We start from the raw sequence: 26720 nt of genomic DNA on the forward strand, positions 1-26720 counted from the left end.
TAATTTATTTTCAAATGATTGAAGATTGGCTAATGGGATTGATGGAAGAGGCAGTTTACTCGCTCGCCGTCGGAACCTTACAAGGCACCCCTACCTACGTCCACGATATTTCTGTCTCTTTCTCCTGCGAATGACAGGGATTTGGGCCTTTTCGGGTGTCTGTAGGATATCCTTCATGTCCGACTCGTTGAAGAAAAAAATATTTGTCCAATACGAGGTGAATAATCGCTGTCCTGATATCTAGAAGCTCTTTTTGGTTATAAGAGACGATGGCAGAAACATTATGTACAGAACAAATTACAAATAACGCGAAAAAACACACATAATATTACAATTGGTTAGAGGGCTGTAAAACGGCAGCCATCTTCTCCGGCGCCATCTCTCATTTCTTATAAGACAGAGTACAAATGTATCCGACACCAAGACAAGACCCAGACACTCAGTATGTGGTCTCGAGACCGAGACCTGCTTCGAGTACTACAGCACTGGTAGATAAAATGAAAAATTACATAAAAACTTGTATTTAAATGTAACAATTATTGTATGTCTAGGCTCGGTGCATTCTCAGTTTGCCCTCGCTCGAATCAGTTGTCAGGGGGACTCCCATGGGCTGAGTTATATCCTGCATGGTGATCACAGGGGGAGGCGCTGGTCAGAACCGACAATATGTCAGTGGCGGTGTGCATCAACAGATGGGGAGAGACTCTGTTTCTCTCCCTCCTAACCCTGTCTCACTACCTATTGCTGGGGAGCAGTGTGCACATGCTCTCGCTTTGGGGTGACGCATGTCCCCAGTTGCCTCTACTTGGGTGCAGATCTTTAATCCAGGTGGGACCCTCTCTCTCAGGAGTGGAGGCTACACCCCTGGTTGGTGTTCCAGGAGTGGGAATTTTTTTGACGGCTGATGTAGAAAACTTGCAGTGTTGTCTATTTTTCTCAATGAGGGACCCAAGTGCCCAGTTGGGAATGGACACTGGTGCACCAGTGGCCTCGTACCCTCTTTTACATATTTCTGCCAGTGGTTCTGTTTCAGCCCACGTTGGAGAGGGTGTGACGGGAGGGCTTTCCATTGATTGTCCCAGGTGCATGAGCAGGTTTGGCAAGCAAGGCCAGAGGTTTGGTTCCTATGGGCCTGGCCCATGAGAGGGTCAATCTGATGGCTAGAGGTTTACCTTAGATTATTATCGCTACCATTCAGTCTGCAAGGGCGCTCTCCATGAAGGGTTTGAGCCTGGTGCCAAGATAAAGGACTTGTTCTTTTTCAGTGCTCTATGAGGGACATCCTTATGTTCCTATAGGAGCTTTTCAAACAGTGGTGGGCATTCTCCACATTAAAAGTGTACATGGCCATTTTCCCAGCGTGTCATGCGAAAACCGCACTATCAGGGCTCACCCCTGATTGTGCGGTTCCTGGAAGGTGTACGTTATCTCAGACTGGTCTCTAAATCTGTTTTGCCCACATGGGACTTGAGGCTGGTTTTGGAGGCACTGTGTGGGGCCCACTTTGAGCCTCTGGAGTCGGTGGATCTGATGATCCTCTCCTACGAAACCAGCCTCAAGTGCCATGAGGCTTTGGCTGAAGAGCGTAGCTCGTAAAAATCTTCTATCCTCGGTTGCAATACTCACTACCTAGTTCCAAACTGCCTCTGTAAGCAACGTCAGCACAATAACTGTTTGTTGGAAGCTTCATGACATGGGTTTCCATGGCCGAACAGCCACACACAAGCCTAAGATCACCATGCCGCCATTGGACTCTGGAGCAGTGGAAACACGTTCTCTGGAATTATGAATCACGCTTCACCATCTGGCAGTCCGACGGACAAATCTGAATTTGGCGGATGCCAGGAGAATGCTACCTGCCCCAATGCATAGTGCCAACGGTAAAGTTTGGTGGAGGAGGAATAATAATCTGGGGCTGTTTTTCATAGTTTGGGCTAGGCCCCTTAGTTCCAGTGAAGGGAAACCTTAACACTACAGCATGCAATTAAATTCTAGACGATTCTGTGCTTCCAACTTTGTGGCAACAGTTTGGGGAAGGCCCTTTCATGTTTCAGCATGACAATGCCCCCATGCACAAAGCGAGGTCCATACAGAAATTGTTTTTTGAGATCTGTGTGGAAGAACTTGACTGGCATGCACAGAGCCCTGACCTCAACCCCATCGAACACATTTGGGATGAATTGGAATGTCGACTGCGAGCCAGGCCTAGTCGCCCAACATCAGTGCCCGACCTCACTAATGTTCTTGTGGCTAAATGGAAGCAAGTCCCCACAGCAATGTTCCAACATCTAGCGGAAAGCCTTCCCAGAAGAGTGTAGGCTGTTATAGCAGCAAAGGGGGGACCAACTCCATATTAATGCCCATGATTTGGAATGATATGTTCGAGAAGCAGGTGTCCACATACTTTTAGCCATGTAGTGTATGTTTATTACCTACAGGCTACATATTTTATCCTAGGGACTGTTAAACTGTCTTATGTATAGTAGAAACATGTTGTGGACACTTATGGGAAGTCTCAGATTTATCTCATATGAACATAAATGTGCAGGGTTTCTCCGAATCAACCGGTCGGCCCCGTAATTCCCTGTCCGGCATATCAGAGCCCGCCCTCTGTGAGTATCCCTATAAATGATAGGACTTGCAAACAGACTTCAGATCAAGTTACTGCGAGGTGCGGCCACGCACGTTGGACGAATGATCCCATCTCTTTGGAAACCAAAAACCGATTAACGAAGACTTATCCTACTCAGACCGAAGAATCATCCCAGAGGGGGGTCCTGCAGGAATGCACTGCTTTCATTGGAGACTGACTGAGTTCACAATACCTCCCAGCTGGGATTGGAGAAGGTACAAAAACAACTCTAATAGGCTTTCTTTTCCTGGACAAAGAACTTAGAACTGAGAGAGAGAGAGAGAGAGAGAGAGAGAGAGAGAGAGAGAGAGAGAGAGAGAGAGAGAGAGAGAGAGAGAGAGAGAGAGAGAGAGAGAGAGAGAGAGAGAGAGAGAGAGAGAGAGAGAAACGGGGACAACTACTTTTTCCTCGCAATCCATTAGTTTTATCCCATCCTAAAGGAATCCAACTGGGCAAGCAACATCGAAATACAAGTAAATTGCCCCATTCATTGCATTATTCATTTCCTCTGAAAGTGGCACTGTGTGTGTATAAAGTGTTGGTTTTCATGTTGTAAGATCTAATTTACAAACTAATGATCCATACTCTCTCAGCATTGTCCACACTGGATGCTAACTGATAGCCTAGCCCATTGTCCACCCACGGCGGCGACAGAAATGGCAGCTCTAATTCTAGCTCCTAAGCAACTTTGCAGTATTTTGTTTTTTTGTGTGTCATTTCTTACATTATTAGCCTAGAACGTTTTGTGTTATTACATATAGCTTTTGGATATCAGAACAGCGGTAACTCACCCGCATTACGACCAGCAATACGACTTTCCCGAATTAGATCCTTTGTTCGTACCCCCAGGGCAATTGAATTTATCCCATAGGCTGCTCCAAGATGCACTTCTAGTTCGACTCAGGAGTCCGACTCAGGAGGAGTGCACACCATCCCCTGCTTCCGAGCAGATTACTCGCTAATGTTAATTCCCTGGACAATAAAGTAGACGAGCTCAGGATGAGGATCTCTTTCCAGAGAGACATCAGGGACTGTAACATACTCTGTTTCACGGAATCCTGGCTCTCTCTGGATATAGTGTCCCTGTCTATACAGACAGCTGGGTTCTCAGTACATCACGCAGACAGGAATAAAGAACTCTCCGGGAAGAAGAAAGGCGGAGGTGAAGGTTTCATGATTAACTACTCATTGTGTGATTGTGATAGCGTACAATAACTCAAATCCTTTTGTTCAACCGACATAGAATACCTCACTATCAAACACCGACCGTATTACCTCCCAAGATAATTATCTTCAGTTATAGTCACAGTTGTGTATGTTCCCCCTCAAGCCGATGCTAAGACGGCCCTCAAGGAACTATTCTGGTCTTTGTGCAAACTGGAAACCACAAAGCAAATTTGAGGAAAATGCTACCAAAGTTACATCAACCCATTGCCTGTATTTCTCGCACTTCAAAAACCCTCGACCATTGTTACTCTCCCTCTCGGGATGGCTACAAGGCCCTCTTCCACCCTCCCTTCTTCAAATCAGATCACGACTCCATTCTGCTCCTCCCTTCCTATAGGCAGAAACTCAAACAGGAAGTACCCGTGTAGGTCTATTCAACGCTGGTCTGACCAATCGGAATCCATGCTTCAAGATTGTTTTGATCGGACTGGGACATTTTCAGGTTTGCATCTGAGAATAACATTGACGTATACACGGACACAGTGACTGAGTTCATCAGGAAGTGTATAGGGGATGTTATTCCCACTGTGACTATTAAAACATAACCAAACCAAAAACCGTGGATAGCAGCATTTGTGCAGAACTGACTGCGCGAACCACCGCATTTAACCACGGCAAGGTAACTGGGAATATGGTTGAACACAAACAGTGCAGTTATTCCCTCCGTAAGGCAATCAAACAGGTAGAACATCAGTACAGAGTCGCAATTCAATGGCTCAGACATGAGACGTATGTGGCAGGGTCTACAGACAATCACGGATAACAAAGGGAAAACCAGCCACGTCGCGGAAACCTACATCTTGCTAAGAATCATATCGCCTTCACCTTACCTAACACCCTAGACCCACTTCAAATTGCATACCGCCCCAGTAGATCCACAGACGAAGCAATCGCCATCGCACTGCACAGTGCTCTATCCCATCTGGACAAGAGGAATACCTATGTAAGATTGCTGTTCATTGACTATAGCTCAGCATTCAACACCATAGTACCCTCCAAGCTTATCATTAAGCTCGGGGCCCTGGATCTGAACCCTGCCCTGTGCAACTGGGTCCTGGACTTCCTGACGGGCCGCCCCCCAGGTGGTGAAGGTAGGAAACAACACCTCCACTACGCTGATCCTCAAAACAGGGGCCCCACAAGGGTGCATGCTCAGCCTCCTCCTGTACTCCCTGTTCACCCATGACAGTTTGCAGATGACACAACAGTGTTAGGCCTGATTAGCAACAATGACGAGACAGCTTACAGGGAGGAGGTGAATGCCCTGGCGGATTGGTGCCAGGAAAATAATCTCTCCCTTAACATCAACAAAACAAAGGAGCTGATCGTGGACTTCAGGAGGGAGCACGCCCCCATCCACATCGACAGGACAGCAGTGGAAAAAGGTGAAAAGCTTCACGTTCCACGCCGTGCACATCACTGTCAATCTGAAATGGTCCACCCACACAGACAGTGTGGTGAAAAAGACGCAACAACACCTCGTCAACCTCAGGAGGCTGAAGAAATTCGTCTTGGCCCCTAAGACCCTCACAAACTTTTACAGATGCACAATTGAGAGCATCCTATCGGGCTGTATCACCGCCTGGTATGGCAACTGCACCATCCGCAACCACAGGGCTCTCCAGAGGGAGGTGCGGTCTGCCCAACGCAACACCGGGGGCACACTGCCCGCTCTCCAGGACACCATCAGCACCCAAATTGTTAGATCCTACTGCAATGTTGGAGCAAGGAACATAAGGATTTCGCTACACCTGCAATAACATACACTACACCTGCAATTACATATGCTAAGTATGTGACCAATACAATTTGATTTGATTTGATTGTCTATTCCTGGTTGGTGAAGCGCTCTATAATTTCACGGTTGTGAAAGCCTATGTGGATGATGTAGCCCTCTCACCTTTTATTTTTCAATTGATAAGACCATATCATCCTCAAAAGTCTTGTGAATGTACTATTGTGTTTGCCTGAGCTGACTACGGAAGTTCATTTATTTTGACCTGTTGGAGATTCTCACCTCAATAACTGTGTTGTATTCCGTTATAACCTGCATCTATATTGTATCTGTTAGCAACCTCATTTTCCAATTTATTTAGTCTAGTAAATAAAATCTTTAATTAATTATTTGTGACATTGAGCAAATGGGTTATTGAGGTTGAAGAGCTCTAGGACTGTTCAGAGTGAGAATATAGTAAAATGTACTGTGATTATATTGTTGATAGTATTAACACTAACGGTTAAAGCTGCAATATGCAGAAATCACTTCGCCATTTCCTGGTTGCTAAAATTCTAATAGTTTGCCTAATATCATTTTATGTGACAAAACAAGCAATGCATAGTGTAGAGAATCATTGTATCATCTAAACTGCTGTGAAATATATTTTCAATAACCAAAAATATTGTATTTTTAGCTGTTTGAAGCTGGTATACAATACCGAAAGTAAAAGATGCAAAAACCAAACGTAAGAATGGGAAGCATAGAAATATTGCACATAGAACAGATCTACCACTTCTTACACATACTGTCAATGAGAATGACAGATTCATAACTCACATTTCTATGAGAATTTGGTCGGTTCGCCCAAAATGTAAATATTGCAGCTTTAATGATAACTACCAACTACCCTTAATGGTGCCCCTCAGATTAATTTGGATAGGATAACCAAGTTAATCAAACGAATCAGATCAATTACTTATTCCAGTAATCAATCAGTAAATTATGAATATTCATTAGCCCAAAGTCACAACACCATAGTGTGTTGTACCGAAGTTGACTGACTGAAAAGGAACATTATGACTATAACTACTGTTTCCAGAAGAAGGGAAACGAGATACAAAAACTGTTTGGCCCTGTGCCGCCCGTTCCTGGGCTCGATGATGAGCGGTATTAAATTGAAGGAATGAATCCGAGCCTCACACTTATCACCTGTGTGTATTTGGTCCAGTGAGGCACAGATTTCATTGGACTTGTCAGGAGTGATTGTAGATCCTTCAACCGAAGTCACGAGAGTGCGACTCCCCATAGTATGTTGTACCTTGTTTCCCTTCATCAGGGAACAGTAGTTATAGCCATAATGTTTCATTTTACATAACGCAATTAGCAAGAGCAAGCCTGCTTCTTTCCTCTAATAGGCTATTAGGCCTAGTATTCATTTGATAAAGTCCTTTAGCTTTTCCTGGGATTTCATGAGAAGAGGAATAGCCTGTTGTACATGGCAACAGCTGTAAGAGAGAGGCTAGAGATGTGTAGCTGAAGTAAGAAGCTAAATAGAAGCTAGATATTAGGGATATAAATATTTCCCTATCAAAGTGCAAGAAAAAAAAGTTACGATTATGAAACGGCGATCCTCAGGCATGCAAAGCTCCCTATTGATTAGACCTAAGCTTTTTATTCAACCTAATTATTCTACTTAGCTACAACAACACAGTAATATGAGGAATGTATTATTGTTATCAAGTGAGTACACAATTATTGTCTATAGGCTGTAAACTGCAATGATGTAGGCTCATTGTATGTGTGTGTAGAGTGCGTGTATGCGTGTGTGTGCCTGTGTGTCTCTTCACAGTCCACGTTGTTCCGTAAGGTGTAGTTTTATCTGTTTTTTTAATAAGATTTTACAGCTTACTTGAGTTACTTGATGTGGAATAGTAGTCAAGGCTCTATATATTACTGTGCGTTTCCCAGAGTCTGTTCTGGACATGGGGACTGTGAAGAGACCCCCGGTGGCATGTCTTGTGGGTTATGCATTGTTTTCTGAGTTGTGTGCTAGTCATTTGAACAGACTGCTCGTGCTTTCAACATGTCAATACCTCTCACAAAGACAAGTAGTGATGCAGTCAATCTGTTTTCTACTTTGAGCAAAGAGAGATTGACATGCATGGTATTGCAGCCATGGTGCTCTGTTCTGGGTATGCCCGACTCTACATGGATTATGTTAGAGAGGCTTCCATTAAAGAACATCCTCTGTGTTCTGATAGACAGGTAACACTTGAGCCACGATATAGCAGAGGATGTAAAGCCATAACAAATGAGTTTTTTAGCAGCTTTAGACATGATCGATAATGTCTAAAGCTGCATTGAAGTGTAACAAAACAGCTCCCACAATCTTCCTATTTTAAATTTATTTCAGCCAGTCATTTGTGTAAGTGCTGTACATGTTGAGTGCCCTTCTCTGTAACATGATGAAAGACACTGTGAGATGAATTCACCATTCAGCAGGACAATAACCTAAAACACAAAGCCAAAGAGTTGCACAAGCAGTTGCTTACCAAGAAGACAGTGAATGTTTCTGAGTGAATAAGTTAAAGTTTTGATTTAAATCGGCTGGAAAATCTATGGCAAGACTTGAAAATGGCTGTCCAGCAATGATCAACAACCAACTTGACAGAGCTTGAAGAATTTTTATAAGAATAATGGGCAAATATTGTACAAATCAGGTTTGCAAAGCTCTTAGAGACTTACTCATTTAGACTCATCGCTGTAATCGCTGTCAAAGGTGATTCTAACATGTATTGACTCAGGAGTATGAATACTTATCTAATGAAAATAAATGCGTTTTAGTTTCCATTAATAGAAATAAAGTTAAAATGTTTCTTCCACTTTGACATTACAGAGTATTTTGTGTAGATCATTGACAAAAAATGACAATTAAATCAATTTTAATCACACTTTGTAACATAACAAAATGTGGAAAATGTCAAGGGGTGTGAATACTTTCTGAAGGCACTGTATGTCTAATAAATAATAGCTAGGCAGCTGAAATGCTATGACCATCATTTCTCTATAGTTTGTAAGAGAGAGCAGATTGAAACATGGTGGCAGTGGACTGTCTTTACTGGCAGAAAAATGACTTTTGCCATTGAGAGACTGTGAGTAACGAAATTGAACCTGGCTAGCTATCAGTAAGCTATTTAGCCAAGCAGGGAACCGAAGTGAGAAATAAAAATATTTTAAACTTCACAATTCCCACTTTTACAGGTTGGTAAAAATGTACGCATGAGAAATTAACAAAAACCACAGGTGTTTGTTTTAGCTCTTGAGACTGAGAAGAGACAGTTGGTAGGCTGTACTTATTCCTTAGCCTTTGCTCATTAGATTCAAGGTACAACTGGAGAATTCTTACAACTGCTTAGAAATTGTATCATTTTTCAAATGTTTGCAAATTTATTGAAAATGAAATGCAGAAATATCTAAGTTACATAAGTATTCACACCCCTGAGTCAATACATGCTAGAATCCCTTTTGGCAGCGATTACAGCTGTGAGTATACACACCCCTGAGTCAATACATGTTAGAATCACCTTTGGCAGTGATTACAGCTGTGAGTATTCATACTCCTGAGTCAATACATGTTAGAATCACCCTTGGCAGCGATTACAGCCGTGAGTCTTTCTGGGTAAGTCTCTAAGAGCTTTGCACACCTGGATTGTACAATATTTGCACATTGTTCTTAAAAAAATTATTCAAGGTCTGTCAATTTGGTTTTTGATCATTGCTAGACAGCCATGTTCAAGTCTTGCCATAGATTTTCAAGCCGATTTCAGTCAAAACTGTAACTAGGCCACTCAGGAACATTCAATGTCGTCTTGGTAAGCTGCTCCAGTTTATATTTGGCTTTGTGTTTTAGGTTATTGTCATGCTGAAAGGTGAATTTTTCTCCCAGTGTCTGTTGGAAAGCAGACTGAACCAGGTCTTCCTCTAGGATTTTGCCTGTGCTTAGCTCTACTTCATAAAAAAAAATAATCCTAAACAACTCCCTACTCCTTGTTGATGACAATGATGTGGTCCTCTGTAGCTCAGCTGGTAGAGCACGGCGCTTGTAACGCTTGTAACGCTAAGGTAGTGGGTTCGATCCCCGGGACCACCCATACACAAAAAAAAAATGTATGCACGCATGCACGCATGACTGTAAGTCGCTTTGGATAAAAGCGTCTGCTAAATGGCATATTATTATATTATAAGCATACCCATAACATGATGGAGCCACCACCATGATTGAAAAAATAAAGAGTCGTACTCAGTGATGTGTTGTGTTGAATTTGCCCCAAACATAACACTTTGTATTCAGGACATAACGTTTATTTCTTTACCAATTGTTTTTCAGTTTTCTTTAGTGCCTTATCGCAAACAGGATGCATTTTTTTGAATATTTATGTTCTGTACAGGCTTCGTTCTTTTTACTCTGTCATTTAGGTTAGTATTGTGAAGTTACTACAATGTTTTTGATCCATCCTCAGTTTTCTCCTATCACAGCCATTAAACTCTGTAACTGTTTTAAATTCACCATTTCCTCATTGTGAAATCCTTAAGTGGTTTCCTTCCTCTCCGGCAACTGAGTTAGGAAGGACACTTGTATCTTGGGTAGTCAATGGGTGTATTGAAACACCATCCAAAGTGTAATTAACAACTTCACCATGCTTAAAGGGATATTCAATGTTTGCTTTTAATAAAAAAAATTACCAATAGATGCTCTTCTTTGCAAGGCATTGAAAAATCTCCTTGGTTTTTGTGGTTGGAAATCTGTGTTTGCAATTCACTGCTCAACTGAGAGACCTTACAGATAATTGTATGTGTGGGGTACAGAGATGAGGTAGTCATTCAAAAATCACGTTAAACACTTTTATTGCACACAGAGTGAGTCCATGCAGTTTATTATGTGACTTGTTAAGCAAATGTTTAGTCCTGAACTTACTTAGGCTTGCCATAACAGAACCAGAACCACAGATTTTTACCTTGTCAATTCGGGGTTTTGATCCAGCAACCATACCCAATGCTCCTACCCGCCAGGCTAGGAAGTTTGGAACCACCAAGAATCTTCCTAGAGCTGGCCAAACTGAGCAATTAGGGGAGAAGGGCCTTGGTCAGGGAGGGGACCAAGAAGCCGATGGTCACTCTGACAGAGCTCCAGAGTTCCTCTGTGGAGATGGGAGAACCTTCCAGAAGGACAACGATCTCTGCAGCACTCCACCAATCAGGCCTTTATGGTAGAGTGGCCAAACGGAAGCCACTCCTCAGTAAAAGGCACATGACAGCCGCTTGGAGTTTGCTAAAAGGCACCTAAAGACTCTCAGAACATGAGAAACAAGATTCTCTGGTCTGATGAAGCCAAGATTGAACTCTTTGGCCTGAATGCCAAGTGTCACGTGTGGAGGAAACCTGGCACCATCCCTACGGTGAAGCATGGTGGTGGCAGCATCATGCTGTGGGGATGTTTTTCAGCGGCAGGGACAGGTAGACTAGTCAGGATCGAGGGAAAGATGAACGGAGCAAAGTACAGAGAGATCCTTGATGAAAACCTGCTCCAGAGCGCTCAGGACCTCAGACTCAGGACAATGACCCTAAGCACACAGCCAAGACAACACAATAGTGGCTTTGGGACAAGTTTCTGAATGTCCTTGAGTGGCCCAGTCAGAGCCCGGACTTGAACCCGATCAAACATCTCTTGAGAGATCTTAAAATAGCTGTGCAGCGACACTCCCCATCCAACTTGACAGAGAGCTTGAGAGGATCTGCAGAGAAGAATGGGAGAAACTCCCCAAATACAGGTGTGCCAAGCTTGTAGCGTCATACCCAAGAAGACACGATGGCTGTAATCGCTGCCAAAGGTGCTTCAACAAAGTACTGAGTAAAGGGTCTAAATACTTATGTAAATGTGATATTTCAGGTTTTTTTTTCATTTGCAAACATTTCTAAAAACCTGTTTTTGCTTTGTCATTATGGGGTATTGTGTGTAGATTTATGAGGGGAAAAAACTATTTAATAAATTTTAGAATAAGGCTGTAACATAACAAAATGGGAAATAGTCAAGGGGTCTGAATACTTTCTGACTACACTGTAAATGAGGCCTAGATTCAAATAGTTCAGCGTTAACCCGCGACAACCGACAACTTCATAGCATATCATTGCTTTTGTTTAGGTGATGTCGGAGGTGTAACTGCGTTGGATTTGTCAAATCCTCAAGCAGCTCCCGGAGATATACCTATCGTGGACATTGCCATTGGATGCACTGAGTCGCATTAGTAGACATCCAATGCAGCCATGTTACAAGTTCGAACACTGGAATGTGTGATGGAAGCTACACCTCAATTAGACTGATACTAAATCCTTACTGTAGCCTCACGATTTTCTATTTGAGTGTCATGAATTCGATATAGCCTACACTTTCTGGTTATGAACTTCTAATGCGTGTGGGATTTCATGACAATGACGACAAGAGCAGTCGCTCACCGATTTGACAGCTCCAACGCAGTTACACCTCCTACATAGCCTAAACAAAAACAATGAAGTTGTCGGTTTTTGTGGGTTAGTGCTGAAACTGATTGATTTTAGGACTTAGGGCTAGATTCTGTCAGATCCGTGCTAGCTGACACCCGCATAGCGGTTGTTTTGGAGGTGTAGGAGGTGGAACTGTGTTGAGCTGTCAAATCCACAAGCGGCTCCTTGCGTTATCTCTGACACTGCCGTTGGAGGCAACGAAACCACCCGACTTTATAAACCCGACAAATCCCATGCAGAAGTTCATGCAGCCCCGATACAAGTTCAAACATTCGAATGCGTGATATTATATTGTCTACATCTCGATTAGACTGATAGACTATAAATTCCCTCATCCAAATTAACATAAAAACATGCATTAGCCTACACTTTCTATCGCTGTTTTGAACTTCTAACACAGTAGGGATAATAAGGAAAGGAGTGGTTTGACTGGAACCTTCCCGCTAGCCATGATTGGCTTAGATAATGGTTGGGCTGGACATGCCGAGAGATGAGTTTGGATTGGTCTGCCATGTAGCACGCTTCTGTCTATAACATGAGCAGATCAGTATATGAAGGTAATCCTTTCTAACTAGGCTTTTTTGAAAGATATCACATAGTAGAACTGCAAAAGTGTTCCTCTCCACTTTCTGGAGGACCGAGTTTTGAAATCAGTGGAATTAGAGAATGATAGCTAAGGAGATGGAGAAAATTCTGCCGTTTGATTGCAAATATGCAGTGGGAGTCGAAAAGAGAACACACAGAAGGCTGTTGTATAAAACACCTGTCTCCGGATTGCATCTTCAAACTAAGGGCAACCATGACATCCGTGACAGAGAGAGAGAAGTGTCCATCCATGTATATGGGTAAGATAGTCTATCTAGCTACATTTTCAGATATTACGCGTTTCTAATTTTGTCAGAAAGTCATTTTCATTTCAAGTTAAAGCATACTGTTAGGTAGCTAATGTTAGCTGGCTGGCTCGCTAGCTAACATTTCGTGTATGATCTGTGTAGTAATATTATTCATATCTGAGAGCCATTTGCATTGCTAGTTATAGCCTAATGTTAGCTAGCTAACATTGAACCTGGTTGGTTAGCTACCTGCACATTCATGCAGGGTAGTAACGTTATGAGTTGGGATTATGGTTCATTGTTTAGCTAGCTAGCTAGCTACATGTCTAAACAAAAGACTCCACTATGCAAGTAATCATTTCAATAGAATGTTCATGACGTCACTGCGACAGCTGTCGATAGACGTAGGTGGTAAATTTACTCTGGCTACCTACTCCGATTTCAGAGCACTCTCGTGCTCTTGTTGGAGGGGGGTAAATGGATCAAATTCACCCTGTGTTGGTTTTGTATATTTAAAAAACTCAAAATAGTCCTTGCATCCCAATCGTCAAATGTAGCCACATCAGGGTCCTCATTTATAACCGTTGTGTAAATTGAACACTAAAGACTGCACCCGCAGCAAAATATTGAGATTCATAAACTTGGCGCACACCCGTTATAAATCAGACATGTTGTAAAACAGTGTGCGTGTGAATGAGCATTATAACGCCGCCTGAAAAACGGCCATCATTCAATGTTTTCTTTTGAAGTGACATTTGCTGTATCTGACCGTTTCTGAAAGACCCCCAAACATGTGTGGACCTGTAAACAGATCTTTTGAATGCAATAATGTTTTCCATTCACTTTTTCCCTCACCTAAATATGCTGCACTGCCCACGAATTCTGAAATATTATCTACTAGGAAATGTTTTTACTACAGTAGGCCTACTTACAGTGGTAGCCTACACACTTCAATGCAAAATATCAACTGTCTGTTCACCTGTTAAATTCTACTGTATGTTATAAACCGCACACCCTGTCGTCTGCATAGAGCAAAATCTTGAAAATTATAATAACCTATATAATAGGCCCAATTAAATGAGAGATCTGCATGGTAATTTGTTGTATGGCTACTTCGGGAATATTAACTCTCCATGGCCAGAAAAGGTGAGGAATTTATTCTGCAATGGTTATGATATACACTGAGTATACAAAACATTAAGAACACCTACACTACCGGTCAAAAGTTTTAGAACACCTACTCATTCAAGGGTTTTTCTTTATGTTTTACTATTTTCTACATTGTAGAATAATAGTGAAGACATCAAAACTATGAAATAACACTAATGGAATCATGTAGTAACCAAAAAAGTGTTAAACAAATCAAAATATATTTGAGATTTTGTCACGATCGTCTGAAGGAGGAGACCAATGCGCAGCGTTGCGAGTGAACATGATGACTTTATTAACTTAAAGCAACCACGAAGAAAACAACAAATGACGATCCGTGAAGTTCTATACTGAATACTACTAACAGCAACAAAGAAACAATAACCCACAACACAAAGTGAACTCACACAGTATAAATATGGCTCCCAATCAGAGATAACGAGCCGACAGCTGACACTCGTTACCTCCGATTGGGAGTCATACGACTAATCAAGAACAATTAACCAAACATAGAAAATGCACAACCAGAAATCCCCAACATAGAAATGCACCCAAACAATGAAACTAAACAACCCTGGCTCAAATATCAAGGTCCGTGGAGCCAGAGTGTCACAGATTTTAGATTCTTCAAATAGCCACCCTTTGCCTTGATGACAGCTTTGCACACCCTTGGCATTCTCTCAACCAGCTTCAACTGGAATGTTTTTCCAACAGTCTTGAAGGAGTTCCCACATATGCTGAGCACTTGTTGGCTGCTTTTCCTTCACCCTGCCGTCCGACTCATCCCAAACCATCTCAATTAGGGTTGAAGTCGGGGGATTGTGGAGGCCAGGTCATCTGATGCAGCACTCCATCACTCTCCTTCTTGGTAAAATAGCCCTTACACAGCCTGGAGGTGTATTGGGTCATTGTCCTGTTGAAAAACAAATGATAGTCCCACTAAGCCCAAACCAGATGGGATGGCATATCGCTGCAGAATGCTCTGGCAGCCATGCTGGTTAAGTGTGCCTTGAATTCTAAATAAATCACAGACAGTGTCACCAGCAAAGCACCCCCACACCATAACACCTCCTCCTCCATGCTTTACGGTGGGAAATACACATGCAGAGATCATCCGTTCACCCACACCGCGTCTCACAAAGACACAGCGGTTGTAACCAAAAATCTCCAATTTGGACTCCAGACCAAAGGACAAATTTCCACCGGTCTAATGTCCATTGCTTGTGTTACTTGGCCCAAGCAAGTCTCTTCTTCTTATTGGTGTCCTTTAGTAGTGGTTTCTTTGCAGCAATTCGACCATGAAGGCCTGATTCACACGGTCTCCTCTGAACAGTTGATGTTGAGATGTGTCTGTTACTTGAACACTGTGAAGCATTTATTTGGGCTGCAATTTCTGATGCTGGTAACTCTAATGAGCTTATCCTCTGCAGCAGAGGTAACTCTGGGTCTTCCATTCCTGTGGCGGTCCTCATGAGAGCCAGTTTCATCATAGCGCTTGATGGTTTTTGCGACTGCACTTGAAGAAACTTTCAAAGTTCTTGACATTTTCCGGATTGACTGACCTTCATGTCTTAAAATAATGATGGACTGTCGTTTCTCTTTGCTTATTTGAGCTGTTCTTGCCATAAAATGGACTTGGTCTTTTACCAAATAGGGCTATCCTCTGTATACTCCCCTACCTTGTCAAAACACGACTGATTGGCTCAAATGCATAAGAAGGAAAGAAATTCCACAAATTAACTTTTAAGAAGGCACACCTGTTAATTGAAATGAATTCCAGGTGACTACCTCATGAAGCTGGTTGAGAGAATGCCAAGAGTGTGCAAAGCTGTCATCAAGGCAAATGGTGGCTATTTTAAGAATCTTAAATACTTTGTTTAACATATGTGTTATCTCATAGTTTTGATGTCTTCACTATTATTCTACAATGTAGAAAATATTAAAAATAAAGAAAAACCCTTGAATGAGTAGGTGTTCTAAAACTTTTGACCGGTAGTGTTCCCTTACCATGACATAGACTGATCAGGTTAATCCAGAACGTTTTGAACGTTTTGATCCCTTCTTGATGTCAGTTGGAAAATCAACTTCAATCAGTGTAGATGACACAACAGTGCAGACGACACAACAGTAGTAGGCTTGATTACCAATAATGACGAGACCGCCTACAGGGAGGAGGTGAGGGCTCTGGAAGTGTGGTGCCAGGAAAATAACCTCTCACTCAACGTCAACAAAACAAAGGAGATGATCGTGGACTTCAGGAAACAGCAGAGTGTGCAGCCCCCTATCCACATTGACAGGACCGCAGTGGAGAAGGTGGAAAGCTTCAAGTTCCTTGGCGTACACATCACTGACAAACTGAAATGGTCCACCCACTCAGACAGTGTGGTGAAGAAGGCGCAACAGAGCCTCTTCAACCTCAGGAGGCTCAAGAAATGTGGCTTGGCACCTAAAACCCTCACAAACGTTTACAGATGCACAATTGAGAGTATCCTGTCGGGCTGTATCACTGCCTGGTATGGCAACTGCACCGCCCGCAACCGCAGGGCTCTCCAGAGGGTGGTGCGGTCTGCCGAACGCATTACCGGGGGCAAACTACCCGCCCTCCAAGACACCTACAGCACCCGATGTCACAGGAAGGCCAAAAAGATAATCAAGGACATCAACCACCTGAGCCACTGCCTGTTCACCCCGCTATCATCCAGAAGGCGAGGTCAGTACAGGTGCATCAAAGCTGGGACCGAGAGAATGAAAAACAGCTTCTATCTCAAGGCCATCAGACTGTTAAATAGCCATCACTAGCACATTAGAGGCTGCTGCTGCCTATTGAAATCACTGGCCACTTTAGGAAATGGAACACTAGTCACTTTAATAATGTTTTGCACTACTCATCTCATATGTATATACTGTATTATATTCTATAATATTCTACTGTATCTTAGTCCATGCCACTCTGTCATTGCTTGTCCATATATATGTATATTCTTAAATTCCATTCCTTACTAGATTTGTGTGTATTGGGTATTTGTTGTGAAATTGTTAGACATTACTTGTTAGATATTACTGCACTGTCGGAGCTAGAAGCACAAGCATTTCGCTACACCCGCAATAACATTTGCTAAACACGTGTATGTGACAAATACAATTTGATTTGATTTTGATTTGATGAAGGGGAGGAGACAGGTTAAATAAGGATTTTTAAGTCTTGAGACAATTGAGACATGGCTTACGTATGTGTGTCATTCAGAGGGTGAATTGGCAAAACAAAATATATATGTGCCTTTGAACAGGGTATGGTAGTACGTGCCAGGCACATCGGTTTGTGTCAAGAACTGCAACGCTGCTGGGTTTTTCACGTTCACAGTTTCTCGTGTGTATCAAGAGTGGTCAACCCACCAAAGGACATCCAGCCAACTTGACACAACTGTGGGAAAAATTCGGGTCAACATGGGCCAGCATCCTTGTGGAACGCTTTCGACATCTTTTAGAGTCCAATTAAATGAGACATGGGATGAATGGTAGCCTATCCTAATTGTTTTAGGCCTATAGGCTATTTGGTAAGAAGCCTATGAAACCATCACAGTCAGAAAAGGTGAGTAATTTATTCTTTAATGATCATGGAAATAAAATATATAATAGGGAAATATATGCCTATTTCTAATTATTATAGAATGCAAGATCAATCGATTTTTGCTCTTCTCACTAAAGGCAAATGATTGCATCTTGTTATATCTTGATATTTAGCTAGGCCTACCTGTTCTTTTGTTATGAATAAGAGTGTCATCATATATTCCCCATTTGCAAAAGGCTACTTCTAGGCTACTTTTGCCTTCTTGCAATGCAAGACTTCAACCACTAGAAACTGTGCGCATGCATGGTCTAAAGTTTGCGGGAGGATAAGCACATTCTCACGTCAAGTTCATATTTTATAAATGCCAACTTTAGCGTGAAAACTGGCACACGCATATTTTGTGTGTACGCAACGTTTATAATGTTAAATGAATGGGACTAGAATTCATTCGTTAATTTGCATGTGTCCGGGTGTGTCTTAATGTGTAACACTCTGTCCACATAAGTATATGAGGGGAGCTAACATGACAAGTAGAGAAGCTCTCTTAGGACTTAGTTAGCTGTGATTGATAAGGATAATGCCAAGGTGCATCTCTGTCCTTGATGCATATGCAAATGTCTCAGACATTTGCATGTGGTGTCTGGGAATAAATGGTTAAAATTGGAGGAGGTTCGGATCTTGATTTATCAGTATTTTGTTTGATCATCGCTGAGATTGATCTTTCAACTTCACAATCCTACTGTAATGTAGGCTTAACATTTACTGTAGATAATATCAATGGTTGTAAATTGGTTGATAAAATGTGTTGAAAGAAGAATATTAAAATAATTTGTTCAACATTTTGGTCCCTTTATTTGATGTAACCACATTTTCAAACAACAAAACAACCATGGAAATGTCATTACCAGATCTAAATATCACTTTGCAAGACGAAAACAAATGTCAACAAATTCAAGAGAAAAAAAGGAGGAAAACTAAATATAATACAGACAGTGGAGATATGAAAAGCCAAATAAAGCCTGTTGAAAAAAAGGAAAACAACTTGCATTGACATTGACCTCTTCATTAGAATTCCAACACTGTTTCTCTTTGTGTTTCCAGTCACCAAACGACCGCATGTTAATAGTACAACTATGCTGTGCGTTGACACAAGACTTCTTTTACACCTAATACTGTAAGTCACTGTCCATGTGAGCGAAACATTCTACTGATAAACCCTGTACAATACTGTACTAAAACTGTTCAATGGACAGAAAACCCAGTCAAAACACTGTTAGCGTGCAAAAATCCCAGGCCGGGATTCAATCCAAAACCGCTCTATAGCAAGCCTTTCCAATTGTGCCGACATCTGCAGCGTTTGCCTTGAATGCCATTTCTGCAAGTGTGGTAATATTGCCTTCAAAAGCAGCATTGTTTACTAGAGCGCTCAAATTAAATCCCACCCTCAGTCAAGAGTTGGGTTCACCATCTCAAATGGATTCTGTCTCCATGTCTAGTGAGTATAAAGACAATCCAAAGATCTCCAAACAGAGCATGAGAGGAGAGTAATGGTAGGACACGGTTACGGTGTCCATATTAGGACAGCCTCACACTAAGCCAAACTGCTCCTATAAAGTAGAGTATGAGAGCAGAATGGACAGGGATGAAAAACAAAGCAGTCTTCTTATCCAAATCCTGAGATTGAGCAACAGTAGCGTGGGGGATGCTGCAGTGTTTTGACAAGCTTGAGGTGCACATTAATAGAATGTTATCCCACTCTATCCCTAGCTTGATATGTTTCTTCACAATTTGGTTAACATTGTATGTGTTTAAAGATGCTAATATGGCACTATGGACCAAGTTAGGGGAGACTGGGGACAATTGTAAAAATGTTTGTATTTTACTAAATTTTTACTCTGTTGCTCAGAGACCACTCGAACTAGGCCAATAATTTTTTTTTATATATAAGAAACTTACATCTGTGTCCTAATCATTCATACCATTTATATGTCTGTACATAGGACTGTCAATTCACAATATTGATTTTAATCCGAAAGGTCTGGACGTTACATTTGCCCTGTGCCAGGGGCAATTGTAACAGTAGCTGGGGTCAAATGTAATACCTAAAAAATAAACCAAATGAATTCACTTAACTTAAAAAACAAGAATGTTTATGAATTATCATATTATCATAGACGTATGTAATGATTTTTCTATAAATATGAGTATTTTTATGTCCGTAACCAATAATTACAGTAACACCCGTGTTTGTGCATGGCCATTTGGTTCCTCTCAAAATATCTGAATAGTCTGATGGGGCCCAGATTATATCTGTTTACAATTTCTTTTGGCACTATACAGGATTTACATTTATTTGTATAATTCATACAATCTTAAAGTTAAAATCACTTGTTTTCATAATTTGGCTGCTTGGCTCAGGGTCATTTTAACACTGAGTTGCAATTGGAAATTGCCCACAACCCAGCAGCCATGACAAAACCTCATGTGCCTAGTAAGAGACAACCATAGTGACATGTCATTCATGTCAATGTTTAGGCAACATAGAGTGGTGAAAGTTATGCTAGTTTGAATTATTGGACTCTAACGCTAAGGGCAGTAAGAAAAATACAGCCGGTGGAAAAAATTACTTTCACCCCTAAAAAACAAACATTTGCCCATAAAATGTGAAAATAGTGAGATATTTGGCAGAACCTTTCAAGCAGGGAGAGAACCTAAATGTACTGTGTGCGTTTCATCGCTCTAGCTTGTTTCTGTTTGGAGAAATGCAATGTGTTACAATTCCTCCCTGTTACAATTGCCCCCAGTCTCCCCTACACGACACAATTTTAAAATGGGTTTGAAGGTAAAGAAGTGCAAAATACAGTGCAAATGAGAAAACACATGAATGTAAAATCAGTTTTGATGAATATGGTGTAGAGCCAAGCATAGAATGCTAAAGTGTTGACTGACTCTTCTCTCATTTTCATTGCAGCAAACCAGGGCCTGGTTTCCCAAACACATCTTAGCCTTAAGATGTTTTTGAAAACCGGGCCCAGAATGATTCATGATTGTCTGCACAGCACAAGAGCCATGGGACACCAGGATGAGAACATGCCACAATACCAAAAAGAAACCAAGACTTTGACAGAAAACGTCATGTGGATGTAAAGATGTTGCAGGAACCACAACATCCAAAGAATTACAAAAAATATTTGCCATTTTGTGTTTGTTAAAACAGGGGGGAAATATATAACACAGTCATTATTCATGTTCATTAAAAAGAGGTGCAAAGCCAGGTAGAGTTCAAATCTTCGCAACTTGCATTTGTCTTCGTCTGAATGGTGGTATCGGTTCTGTTCGTTGGTCTGATTTTGTTGTTTTTTTGTGTGTGTTTTTTTTTTTATACCCATCAGCTGATGCCATGATGTCAGTTTATTTTCTTGGTTTGTATTTTTACACTGAGGGAATAACATTCAAGGCATAGATCTATAAAGAAAATGACTGTACAAGATCACATCACAGTCCAAGATGGACATTGAAAGAAAGAGAAGGAAAGTGGTGTTAAGATTTTCATTCAATTTTTTCTTTATATAAGTGAAAGGGGTCCCAGTCTTGCAGAAGCGCACACATAACCCCAGTGTGGAGGGCTTTTCTTTTCAACAGTATAGATTTTCACGTGTGTGGTCGCACACATCCGCTGCCTTATATGGGTTGGTGTCTCCGCAGTGTCAAGAACTGTGTCCCGCTGATGCGAGAGGCAGGTTGCTCTCTCAGAATGAGCTAAGGGCTTCCAGAGCAACTTCATAGCAGAACTTGTACTGTTCCTAGAAAAGAGAAATAAAGACAGAGCATTAGTCAGTCATTTTAACTCACAGGTGCCTGGCATAAAACAAAAAAGAATACAAAGGAAACACAAGCAGATATTAGTTTGATATTTATGGACGCAAACCAGTCGTTAGTTGTTTATGTTCCGTTGCCATGCTCAGTGGCAACGTTCTTATCCCTTGCTTGCTGCTAGCTAGCCAACTAGCTATGGCTACACAGTCTGCAGGCAGAATAACAGCAAAGTGTATTCCGTTGCATTTGTTTAAGCTGTTCATCCCGCTTATACCACAGTTGCCAAAGTAAAAATACTAAGCACACATTTACCGGTAGAAATATATACAGTGCATTCGGAAAGTATTCAGACCCCTTCCCTTTTTCCACATTTTGTTACGTTACAGCCTTATTCTAAAATTGATTAAATAAAAAAAGGTACTCATCAATCTACACACAATACCCCATCGTCACAAAACGAAAACAGGTTTATAGAAATGTTTCAAAATGTATTACAAATAACAGAAATACCATATTTGCATAAGTATTCAGATCCTTTGCTATGAGATTCAAAATTGAGCTCAGGTGCATCCTGTTTCCATTGATCATCTTTGAGATGTTTATACAACTTGATTGGAGTCCACCTGTGGTAAATTCAATTGATTGTACATGATTTGGAAAGGCACACACCTGTCTATATAAGGTCCCACAGTTGACAATGCATGTCAGAGCAAAAACCAAGCCATGAAGTCGAAGGAATTGTCCGTAGAGCTCCGAGACAGGATTGTGTCGAGGCACAGATCTGGGGAAGGGTACCAAAACATTTCTGCAGCATTGAAGGTCCCCAAGAACACAGTGGCCTCCATCATTCTTAAATGGAAGAAGTTTGGATCCACCAAGACTCTTCCTAGAGCTGCCAAACTGAGCAATCGGGGGAGAAGGGCCTTGGTCAGTGAGGTGACCGAAAATAGTTGTGCAGCGACGCTCCCCATCCAACCTGACAGAGCTTGAGAGGATCTGTAAAGAAGAATGGGAGAAACTCCCCAAATACAGGTATACCAAGCTTATAGCGTCATACCCAAGAAGACTCGAGGCTGTAATCGCTTCCAAAGGTGCTTCAACAAAGTACTGAGTAAAAGGTCTGAATACTTATGTAAATGTCATATTTCAGTTTATTTTTCTTTAAATAATTTTGCAAAAAATTATAAAAACCTGTTTTCGGTTTGTCATTATGGGGTAGTGTGTGCAGATTGATGAGGAAAAAACAATTTATTCGATTTTAGAATAAGGCTGTAACGTAACAAAATGTGGAAATAAATCAATAGGTGTGAATACTTTCCGGATACCCTACCAGTCAAAAGTTTGGACACACCTCCTCATTCAAGGGTTTTTCTTTAATTTGACTATTTTTTACATTGTAGAATAATAGTGAAGACATCAAAACTATGAAATAAAACATATGGAATCATGTAGCAACCAAAAAAGTGTTAAACAAATCAAAACATATGTTATATTTGAGATTCTTCAAATAGCCACCCTTTGCATTGATGACAGCTTTACACACACTTGGCATCCTCTCAACCAGCTTCATGAGGTAGTCACCTGGAATACATTTCAATTAACAGGTGTGAATTCTTAATAGTTAATTGGTGGAATTTCTTTCCTTCTTAATGTGTTTGAGCCAATCAGTTGTGTTGTGACGAGGTAGGGGGGTATACAGAAGATAGGGCTATTTGGTAAAAGACCAAGTCCATATTATGGCAAGAACAGGTCAAATAAGCAAACAGAAATGACAGTCCATCATTACTTTAAGACATGAAGGTCAGTCAATATAGTTGAAGTCGGAAGTTTACATACACCTTAGCCTAATACATTTACCACTTTATTTTAAGAATGTGAAATGTCAGAATAATAGTAGAGAGAATGATTTATTTCAGCTTTTATTTCTTTCATCACATTCCCAGTGGGACAGAAGTTTAGATACACTCAATTAGTATTTGGAAGCATTGCCTTTAAATTGTTTAACTTGGGTCAAACGTTTCGGGTAGCCTTCCACAAGCTTCCCACAATAAGTTGGGTGAATTTTGGCCCATTCCTCCTGACAGAGCTGGTGTAACTGACTCAGGTTTGTAGGCCTCCTTGCTCGCACACGCTTTTCAGTTCTGCCCACAAATGTTCTATAGGATTGAGGTCAGGGCTTTGTGATGGCCACTCCAATACCTTGACTTTGTTGTCCTTAAGCCATTTTGCCACAACTTTGGAAGGAGGTTTGGGGTCATTGTCCATTTAGAAAACCCATTTGCGACCAAGCTTTAACTTCCTGACTGATGTCTTGAGATGTTGCTTCAATATATCCACATTTTATTTTTTTATTTTTTATATATATATTTTTTTAGTCATTTAGCAGACACTCTTATCCAGAGCGACTTACAGTTAGTGAGTGCATACATTATTATTTTTTCATACTGGCGCCCCGTGGGAATCGAACCCACAACCCTGGCATTGCAAACGCCATGCTCTACCAATTGAGCTACATCCCTGCCGGCCATTCCCTCCCCTACCCTGGACGACGCTGGGCCAATTGTGCGCCGCCCCATGGGTCTCCCGTTCGCGGCCGGCTACGACAGAGCCTGGATTCGAACCAGGATCTCTAGTGGCACAGCTAGCACTGCGATGCAGTGCCTTAGACCACTGCGCCACTCGGGAGACTAACATCATTTTCCTTCCTCATGATGCCATCTATTTTGTGAAGTGCACCAGTCCCTCCTGCAGCAAAGCACCCCCACAGCATGATGCTGCCACCCCTGCGCTTCACGGTTGGGATGGTGTTCTTCGGCTTGCAAGCAACCCCCTTCTTCCTCCAAACATAACGATGGTCATTATGGCCAAACAGTTATATGTTTGTTTCATCAGACCAGAGGACATTACTCCAAAAAGTACAATCTTTGTCCCCATGCGCAGTTGCAAACCATAGTCTGGCTTTTCTATGGCGGTTTTGGAGCAGTGGCTTCTTCCTTGCTTAGCGGCCTTTCAGGTTATGTCGATATAGGACTTGTTTTACTGTGGATATAGATAATTTTGTACCTGTTTCTTCCAGCATCTTCACAAGGTCTAGAAGACAGAACGCGTCTCCTTCCTGAGCGGTATGACGGCTGCGTGGTACCATGGTGTTAATACGTGCATACTATTGTTTGTACAGATGAACGTGGTACCTTCAGGCATTTGGAAATTGCTCCCAAGGATGAACCAGACTTGTGGAGGTGTACATTTTTTTTTTTTCGGAGGGCTTTGCTGATTTCTTTTGATTTTCCCATGATGTCAAGCAAAGAGGCAGGTACACCTCCAATTGACTCAAATGATGTCAATTTGCCTTTCAGAAGCTTCTAAAGCCATAACATCATTTTCTGGAAATGTCCAAGCTGTTTATAGGCACAGTCATCTTAGTATATGTAAACTTCTGACCCACTGGAATTGTGATACATTGAACTATAAGTGAAATAAACAATTGCTGGAAAAATTACTTGTGTCATGCACAAAGTAGATGTCCTAACCGACTTGCCAAAACTATAGTTTGTTAACAAGAAATTGAAAAATGAGTTTTAATGACTCCAACCTAAGTGTATGTAAAGTTCCGACTTCAACTGTACATTTCAAGAACTTTGAAAGTTTCTTCAGGTGCAGTAGCAAAAACCATCAAGCGCTATGATGAAACGGGCTCTCATGAGGACCACCACAGGAATGGAAGTCCCAGATTCACCTCTGCTCTAGAGGATAAGTTTACCAGCCTGAGAAATTGCAGCCCAAATAAGTTCAAGTCACAGACACATCTCAACATCAACTGTTCATAGGGGACTGTGTGAATCAGGCCTTCATGGTCTAATTGCTGCAAAGAAAGCACTACTAAAGGACACCAATAAGAAGAAGAGACCTGCTTGGGCCAAGAAACACGAGCAATGGACATTAGACCTGTGGAAATGTGTCCTTTGGTCTGGAGTCCAATTTGGAGATTTTTGGTTCCAACTGCCGTGTCTTTGTGAGACGCGGTGTGGGTGAATGGATGATCTCTGTAATGAATACTCAGGGAGAAAAAGGTGTAGATTCACACACAAAGCGTGGCAGGTATTTATTTTGCCTTCGCAAAAGGCAGGAATCATGGTCACAGGCAGGCAAACAGGCCGGAGAATCAAAAACTAGGACTGAAGGCTATAACTGGTTCTCACAAACGAGCTAGAAAATGGCTTCGTAGAGTCAAAACGAACAGAATGAACTGAACAAAATAAGGAACTAATGAGACCAGGTGAGTAACTAACACAGGTGAAATCAATGAACAAAAATGAAAGACAGGGCTACGTTCAAGAACACAAAGAAACAGGGCTACGTACAAGAACACAAGGTTGACTAAGAAAAATATCTGCATGTGTAGTTCCCACCATAAAGCATGGATGAGGAGGTGTTATAGTGTGGGGGTGATTTTCTGGTGACGCTGTCTGTGATTTATTTAGAATTCAAGGCACACTTAACCAGCATGGCTACCACAGCATTGAGCAGCGATACGCCATCCCATCTGGTTTGGGCTTAGTGGGACTATAATTTGTTTTCAACAGGACAATGACCCAACACACCTCCAGGCTGTGTAATGGCTATTTTACAAAGAAGGAGAGTGATGGAGTGCTGCAACAGATGACCTGGCCTCCACAGTCCCCCGACCACATCCCAATTGAGATGGTTTGGGATAAGTCGGACGGCAGAGTGACAGAAAAGCAGCCAACAAGTGCTCAGCATATGTGGGAACTCCTTCAAGACTGTTGTAAAAGCATTCCAGGTGAAGCTGGTTGAGAGAATGTGCAAAGCTGTCATCAAGGCAAAGGGGGGGGTTATTTGAAGAATCTCATATATAAAATACATTTTGATTTGTTTAAAACTTTTTTGGTTACTACATGATTCAATATATGTTATTTCATAGTTTTGATGTATTCACTATTATTATTCTACAATGTAGATAATAGTACAAATAAATAAAAACACTTGAATGAGTAGGTGTGTCCAAACTTTTGACTGGTACTGTATATTATTCTAGTACTTTAATATATATAAGCAAATTCATTCTTTCTAATTTTTGGGTTGCTTGAGACGTGACTCAGTCATTCGTTCAATTAGTTTGATATTTATGGAGGTGACCCAGTCTTTCGTTCTTTATGTTCCGGCAACGTTCTTATCCCTTGCTTGCTAGCTAGCCAGCTA

General features: G+C 41.6%; 1 protein-coding gene across 1 annotated transcript in view; it reads right to left on the reverse strand.

The window, feature by feature from the left end:
• Positions 1–18525: 18525 nt before the first annotated feature.
• The window catches only part of LOC121578298 (receptor-type tyrosine-protein phosphatase T-like), a 510655-nt gene continuing 502460 nt past the window's right edge, over positions 18526–26720 (reverse strand). The window contains exon 34 of the mRNA XM_045223992.1: positions 18526–21487. Coding sequence (XP_045079927.1) covers positions 21434–21487 — 54 coding nt within the window. The 3' untranslated portion in view covers positions 18526–21433. The remainder of the gene's footprint in view (positions 21488–26720) is intronic.

This window comes from Coregonus clupeaformis, chromosome 12, assembly GCF_020615455.1.
Source record: "Coregonus clupeaformis isolate EN_2021a chromosome 12, ASM2061545v1, whole genome shotgun sequence".
Lineage (NCBI taxonomy): Eukaryota > Metazoa > Chordata > Actinopteri > Salmoniformes > Salmonidae > Coregonus > Coregonus clupeaformis.